This window comes from Prunus avium, chromosome 2 (assembly GCF_965620075.1).
Source record: "Prunus avium chromosome 2, drPruAviu1.hap1.1, whole genome shotgun sequence".
NCBI lineage: Eukaryota > Viridiplantae > Streptophyta > Magnoliopsida > Rosales > Rosaceae > Prunus > Prunus avium.
The window spans coordinates 28,295,928-28,304,378 of NC_142285.1; the positions used below are offsets into that span (position 1 = coordinate 28,295,928).

An 8,451-nucleotide genomic window follows, 5' to 3' on the forward strand; every position below is an offset into this window, starting at 1 on the left:
CCATGTCTCTTTGTATTCTTTGCATAATTTTTTGACATGTGTTCGACCACTTAACCTCAACATAACACTGTTAACTTAATAAAATTTTAAAATAAATAAATAAAAATTGAAAGGAAAAAAAAAAAAAACAAAGCCACAACGTGAGAACCCCTCCACCTCACAAACCGCAACCCCCCTTCTCACCAATTTTCCATGTCCGTTGACGTCCCTTTCATAATTTTTTTATTATTTCAATTTTGTGTGATTATTTGTAGCGATGACAACGGGTCGGGTATGCCAATATCATCTCCACCCCCGATTCCCAACCCCACCACGTTCCCATCCCCGTTTAATAGGTTTCAGGAAATCCCTGACCACCAGTGGCGGATCCAGGATCCGTAATCTAAGTGGTCATAGTGTAAATGTTCCAAAAAAAAAGAAAAAGAAGAGAGTTTTCCCTTTTTCTTATCTATTTTTTCTCTTTCAAATTCTCTTTTTTCTTTGGGTTCCAATTGTGATATGCATAATAAAAGATAGCCTATGATTATAAATGATTTTAATCAAACATGCCAACAACAAAATAAATAAAACTACAAAAGTGGTACCCTACGATTCTTTAAAAGCATTAAATTCTTCAATAAAACTATAACCTACAAGTCTTTACACGTGTTTGTAAAACTTGCACTAGTTCAGCAAATTCTTGATTTTTTTCAGTTTGATTGTTTGAGGAGCTTATATGCAATTCTGCAACTTCAACCTTCAAGGATGCAACTTGTGCAGTCAATGAAGCACATTCTTGGTTCCTTGCTAGTAGACGCAATCCTAAATTTGCCACTGAAGCAGCACTGCGAGCATTGAGAAATTGGGTCTCTTCCTCCTTGCCATTTCATTATGCAAGTGCATGATTGATAGCATTTCATTATGCATGTTTACAGCTTGCACATAAGTAGAATCGGTATGGAAATTGGAATGTGGAAACACAACATTTTCATGTGATGTTTCCTAGGATGAAGGAGGAGCAAGAAATAAATTCAAATCTGAGGAGCTCTTAGGTATTGTTTTCAGATTGAAGGAAGTCCTGGTAAGTAAATTAGAGAAGCTAGGTTTTTTTTTTTTTTTTTTTTTTTGTGAGTTGTGATTTTTTTCTCCTCTTGTTTCCTTTTATAGACGTCCATTATGGCACCTGTTTCTCAAACTACACACCTGTAATTTCTGGCTTTTCACCTCAAGCTACACACCCATAATTTCTGGCTTTCCACCTCAAGTTACACAACCATGTTTTCTAGCTTTCCACTTTGACCCACTTAATTAGAAAAAAAAATAGAAAAAAAAAGAAAAGAAAAACAAAAGAGAAAGAGAGTGAGTAGAGAAGATAGATCCATCTTCTTTAATTTTTTTATTTATTTGTTCTATTCTCTCTTTCTTTCCTTTTATTTAATATTTTCCCTCTCTTTTTTTATTCCCTCTCTCTCTTTCTTCATTATTTTCCTTCTTCTTCCAATCTCCCCCTCTCTTTTTTTATTCTTTCTTTCTCTCTCAGTTTCTTTCTTCCCAGCCTCCCCTGCCACTCCTCCATTACTAACTAACCGAAGAGGCTTTCTTTCTTCCATTGTTTCACAAGAATAAATAAACATGAGCAACATGAAATTAAAAAGGAAAAAAATATTAATTGTTCCTTGCAGTTGCTTTGGCTTTTGCATCAGTGCACAATTGTTCCATGGCAGACTAACACAAGACACATGCTGGGACTTTCGTTGAGCACCTGGTGTGCACACAAGGGGTCGCTCCGCAGCTGTCCAAGAGGTCGTCCATGGAGTCCACAACCAAATTTCAGGCATTCCAAGGGACCCTTCTTGTCCCAACGTGTGTCTACCTCTACACACAAGGGGTCGCTCTATAGTTGTCCAAGGGGTTGTCCACAACCAAATTTCAGGCATTCCAAGGGACCCTTCTTGTCCCAACGTGTGTCTGCCTCTACACACAAGGGGTCGCTCCGCAGTTGTCCAAGGGGTCGTCCATGTAGTTCACAACCAAATTTCAGGCATTCCAAGGGGTCTTAGGCCCCTCTTGTCCCAACGTGCATCCGCCTCTGCTGCCCACATACCCAATCTGTTGACCATTCGCCATACCTGCTCCGAATCCCCAACTTTTGTATTAAAAGGACAAACTACATAAAACCCCCCAAACTATAGGGTCATTTTCAAGTTCATACCCACTTTTAGAGACATTTACGAGTACATACTGAAACTCCGGGAAAACCTACAAATTGCCCCCACCGTCAGATCATTAGTAAGACTGTTAAATGATGATGTGGCGAATGTGGGTTCCAATTTTTGTTTTATGGAAGATGAGATACAAAAGATGATTACTCATCAACCAAAGTAGGAAACCAAAAACCCTAACTAGGTTTTCTCCAACACTTAGCTTATATAGGACAACACATGGGTCATGGGTATTGGGGCTTCATTTGGTCCATGGGTCATGTCATCTTATGCCACCTTATTCCTTGGGCCCAATAGCCTTTTGGGCTATTTTGTCAATTTCCTTTTAAAATCATATTTAAAAGACCAATCCAATATTTTTATATGTCAATATTAATTCCATAATTAATCTTTTAATTATAATTTAACTATTAAATTATAATTATAGTCTTACACAATTGACCTCGTGAATTATTTGACTTTGGTCAATTGCTCCGGTCAATATGTTGACTTTTGACCGTTGACTTTGACATTTGATTATCAACCATTGACTTGTGTCTCATCATTTCATTTCTCCTCATTTGTACCTCTAATCACATTCTTTGGGTGTGTAGATCCGCAGGTTCCCTTTAACAAGGTAGTGGGTTGACTCAACTCCTCAGATATGATATATGAATTAAATTCCACAATTTAATTTTTCCTATTAATAAAGGTTAATTGAAACCTTTTAGGACATCCACAAATCATGGTTGTCGCCTAGCAGCAAGTCACGGTTATCCGAGCTAAATGAGACGCTGTGAAAGAACCTATTCAAATTGGAATGACCGTGCAATTGAATCATTCTCTTATATCAATACTCCTTATTCACATTATTAGATCATGGAATCCGATTATCAATATCCTAATGTGAATCATTCATTTTATATGATTATCCTGGTAAGACTTGAAGACTTCATCTTTCAAGTCTTATCCACTACTCTGCGCAGAGATTTGACCAATCATATCTTGGAGTATTCTCTCTACTTTACTGAGAGTAGAGATCCCTTGTTATACATTTATTTGCTTCCATAAATCTATTGAGAATCATGATGAGCACACTTAAGCTATGCCTAATTTAGCATGACCGTATAGTGCCCTCAAATACCACAAAACATCTATGATGCCTCAGGTCTAAGGATTAGTTTGCACCATTGCAATTTATGAGTTCCAGCTTGACATGTGAGTAAAAACTTCCATGTTGTAACTCATGTGTTGGATCACGATCAGTGTACTTGTTCTTCTACAAGCACCTACACACATATCGATGTGTCTCCACACTTAATGACTTGAGACCTTGCCATTCCCTACATATAGAGACGATATTGTGTGTACTGGTCTTTGCTGAATATTGACGCCCAAGGGCCGGCCCATTTAATAAACAGGCTGTGCTAGGTCCGCCCATTTAGGCTAAAAAATATAGTAAAAAGTCAGAAGAGGTCTTAAGTTCGATTTCTCATTTCCATTGATAATAAAGAGTAGTTTAAGAAAAAACATACAAATCTAAAAATTAAAACGAAAAAAGGATACAAGGAATGAATTATAGAAACTAACCGTCAATTAAGATGTGGGACCATCTCAACCACCTAACTACTGATTTTAACGGTCAAGATCGGCTTAGGTCCATATTTCATGTCTTAGTCCATCTCCAGTTATGGGCTATAGGCCAAATGCAGAGCTACAATTTAGTCCTCCAAAATATTATTATTTTAAAGAATAGTATATGGCTAAATTTTTCCATATCCTGTCATGCATGACTATATTTTAAGGTCCTACATATTTTATTATTTTGAAAAAAGGCTTTTTATCGCAAATGGTCCTTGAGGTTTACGAAATTATCATATTTCATCCCTAACTTTTTTTGTGACACTAATGGTCCTTAAGGTTACACTATATACATCAAAATGGTCCCTGCTGTTAGTTTCCATCAAATTTTCTGTTAAATTGTTGACGTGGCACATGTGTGGAGCCCACACATCCAATGGTATAGAGCCACATGGTTTTCAATATAATATAATATATTTTAAATATTTTTAAAACTTAAAATTCATTAAATAAATTAAAAGCAAACTTAATTTTTTATATATATTTTTAAATATCTTTCATGCTCTGTTGAGAGAGAGAGAGAGAGAGAGAGGAGTGGGTTTGCAAGGGGGCAGGGAAAGAGAACACATGGAGAGGGAGAGAGAAAGATATTTAAAAATATATAAAAAAAGATTTAAGTTGCTTTTAATTAATTTTTTTATATGGATTTTAAGTTTTAAAAATATTTAAAATGTATTATATTATATTTAAAGCCATGTGGCTCTACACAATTGGATGTGTGGGCTCCACATATGTGTCACATCATCACTTAAACAGAAAATTTGACGGAAGCTAACGGCAGGGACCATTTTGATGTGTGAATGCTAATATTAAGGACCATTAGTGTCACAAAAAAATGTTACAGACAAAAGATGATAATTTCGCAAACCTATGGACCATTTGTGATAAAAAGCCTTTGGAAAAATTATGGTACAAACATTCATACATTCAACTACTATATATTGTTTAAATTAATTAAACTACTATTTAGGTTCTTTAGATAAATGAGTGTGGAAAGTTGTGAATAAGTAGAGAAAGTGGCCAAATTTGTAAGAAATGAGAGATGAAATGAGTGTGAATTTTTTTTTTTTGGAAGAAATTTGAAAATATTTATAAACATATTTTAGGTTTTTTTTTAAAAAAAGAAAAAAGAAAAAAAAGCCCAACGGCTATGGTTGAAAATGTTCCAAATGTTATGACCCCCCAACGATTAGAACAAGTTTTTTTTAATAACATTTTTCCAAATGAGAGATGAAATGAGTGTGAATTCAGTTGCACGAAGTCCTTCCTTGCTCAGACCTACACCTGATTCATCCTCTAGTTGGCAGCACAAGAACTTTATTTATGTAAGTAGTGTTAAATTATATAACAAACTGGGTCTTAAAATTGCACATATTTAATAACCACATAAATTTCACAGTACATAGTAGATGGATTATCTTGAACAACTCTATTCCTCTTAGACATTATACAAACATGACTTAATAACGGAGAAAATGGACAGTCCCCTCCAACACATGAAATCACACAAGCTAATAGGTGCGGATAATACAAATACTGATTAATTGGTCCTCTTAGACACCTGCAGCCGCATTCTCCTCGGAATCTATTGAAGCATTATGTGAAAAGGAGCGACTACTGATGATTTTCTGGAGACCTGATTTTGACCTAAAGTAGGCGGACCGCAACTTCTTCACCATCCAGATGAGAAAGCGAATAGTGTTCATCACACTACTGACCATCACCAGCAACCCAATCAAAAGATAAAAGCATGCTTGGCTTATTGTTATAAATGAATCGAAATAGGCGGTTGGGACCACCAAATACAGAACCTGTAGGTAGGTAAGCGCCATGAATGTGAGGGTGACGCACATGGCCATTGACAAGAGCCACTTATATATCCGATTATGGAAAGCATATCCACTAACTAGCAAAAGGGTGACGCTCACGGAAGCAAGGAACGAGATGGTGTTGAACTTTATGAAGAGGAAGAAGTCATTTGAAAAGTCCTGGCTGTGGCCTAACACTGCAGTTCCAGCTTCACAATCAACACCTCCACCTGATTGACAAACACCACCTGGTGGGTTAACTACAGCTTGGAAAGTCATGGTTGAGATCACGGTTGCCACAACCATCAGAATGCCACGCGACTTTTCCAACCATTGTTTGGGATATTTAAAGCATTTAGTCAATTTCTTCTTCCACCCCTTTGCTCCTTTTTTCTTCTTTGCACTTGGATTTGGTGATGGTTCAGCAGCAGCTGGAGAAGGAGGAGGAGGAGGGACGCGATCATTTTCATTATTAATTTCTAAGACATCTGAAATGATCGAAGACATCCCATTAACAGCAGTCGCTTCTGCTCTTATAACAGCGAAGGAGAGCAGGTAACGTACGGTCTGCACAAGCATGTACACTTTTTGTGTTAATTTGGTGAAAATTATGCTCTTTTACCAATTTTTTTTTATTGATAGTATAAATATATGGAAGATTAATTTGAATCTTGTATACGTTAAACCATGTTTTTCTTATTTAAAACTTTTATACTTACCAAAAATTAATTTTTAAATTATATGATTAGTTTTTCAACATTTTAGATAACCATTAATTAAGGTTCTCTTCTGCTCAAGACCTCTGTTCTCTTCTTAATTTCTGGGTTTAAGGTTTCTGATTTCCTTCGTCACAAGGTAGATAACTACTTAAGATTTCAAGAGTGAAATTAACATCATCAGGATGTAAAAAATTTATAATATAAAAATAAAACTTTCCAGAAAACCATAATGAAGTTGAAAAGAAAGAAAAATCATAAAACTTTTACAAACAAGAAATCACCAAAGACTATCTCAACTCATTTTCTGTAAGTAAACATGTCATAAAAGGAAAACTGTAATCGTAAGTGAAAAAAAACACACATAGACAAGACAACTATATACACACATACAGATATATATATATATTCATACCTGAATTTGCCCTCGCATCCAAGCTAACTGCAGGATGGTCATACCAGCATCAGAGCCAGCTTTTGAGTTGAGGAACTCACCTTCGTCTCTCACCAGTTGAACCAGAAATTTCAAGCACTCTAACTGGTTATATTTAACACACAAGTGCAAAACAGTTAATCCATTATCAACCCTAAGGTAAATGGAATCATGATTTGTATGTGTCAACTTCTTGAGGACCTCAACATGTCCTCTCATGGCAGCATAGTGAAGAGGGATTCTTCCCTCCTCATCACGACACGAGCACGCGCCACGATATACAAGGAGCAAAGCCTGGACGATCTCCTTGTGCCCCTCAGCAGAAGCCAAGTGCAAAGGTGTGCTTCTAAAGGAGTTCAACGCTTCTGCAAGTTCTGGAATATGAGTGAGAAGGGTTTTGGTAATTTCAAGGTGGCCTAACGAAGCCGATATATGTAAGGGTGTAAGAGTTTTGGTGGTCAGCAGTACTGGTGCAAGGTTTCTAAGAATATGTGGGTCTTTTTCTATCAATGCGTTTAAGGATTCTACACACCCAGACCATGCTGCCTTATACACTTCATCTTCACCATGTCTAATGATCTCCATTCTCTCTCTCTCTCTCTCTCTCTCTCTCTCTCTCTCTCTCATTTGCTCACCTAAATTGAAATTGCACTTATATAGTCGTGATCAATGCGCTTCAATTCTGAAGTCTTCCAAGTCTTCTTGATTGATGGGCCCCGGGAGCTGGGACTTTCGGACATATTATCTTTTTCCAATATCAAGAAGGCTGGAGATACAACAGCAGCAACACAACTACACAAGTATCTCCAGACAAGTAATTTAAAGGGCTTCTTAGATCTAGGTCCAAAACGATTAGCTATCATTGGGTCTAGTCCACGCGTTTTTTGTTTTAGATGTAGGTCCTTTGACATTTTTTTTTTTTGTGTGTCGATTTTACCCTTTAAGGTAAATAAGGAAAACACATTGAAAATCTAAATTTAATGCATTATTTCCTTGTAATTGAATTCCATATTTTGAATTTTGAATTTTTTTTCCTTGATAATATTCCTAATATATAGATAAAAAAACAAAATTAATCAATACAAAGTAAAGACTCACATATTATACAAATCGATCAGACTAGCACCCACATTAAATTATGTACCTGACATACAGGTAAATAATGTTAATACATACAGATATATATGTACTTGCCTTACAGGTAAGTGTTTTTTTCTTGAGTTTTCTTAAGCAGTTTTTTTTGGAGCTTCATATTTATATACACACGTACATGTCTTCCATGTAATAGTGTTTTTTTTTTTTTCCAAAGAAATTTTGTATGGATTTTTATCTCAGTTGAGTTTAAAGATCCATACCAAAATATTATATGAGTTCAATTAGCTAGGCTAGAGGGTATAACTACATAGACTAGAGGTAATTTATGAATTTAATTACCTAGACCAGAGGTAATTTATGGGTTTAATTACCTGCATACTGCTTACGAGGTGTATGCATAGATACCTTACCTATTGTTAAGGTATGAAGTTTTTATGAACTCTTATTACAAATTTTGATGTCGGTATACCTTGGGAAAATTTCAGAATTCAATAAATAGATTGGCAATTAAATTCAAATCAAATATGATAATTAATATCCTACAAATCAATAACTTACCAATTTTACGAATTCATAAT

The 8,451-nt window shown here is 35.8% G+C and overlaps 1 protein-coding gene across 1 annotated transcript; it reads right to left on the reverse strand.

The window, feature by feature from the left end:
- Positions 1-5,121: 5,121 nt before the first annotated feature.
- LOC110756030 (uncharacterized) lies at positions 5,122-7,817 on the reverse strand. Its single transcript, XM_088247946.1, has 2 exons — positions 6,761-7,817; positions 5,122-6,196 (listed from the first exon to the last, which is right to left on the reverse strand). Exons 1-2 carry the CDS (start codon positions 7,403-7,405, stop codon positions 5,375-5,377), a joined length of 1,467 nt encoding a protein of 488 aa, XP_088104072.1. The 5' UTR covers positions 7,406-7,817; the 3' UTR covers positions 5,122-5,374.
- Positions 7,818-8,451: the final 634 nt, after the last annotated feature.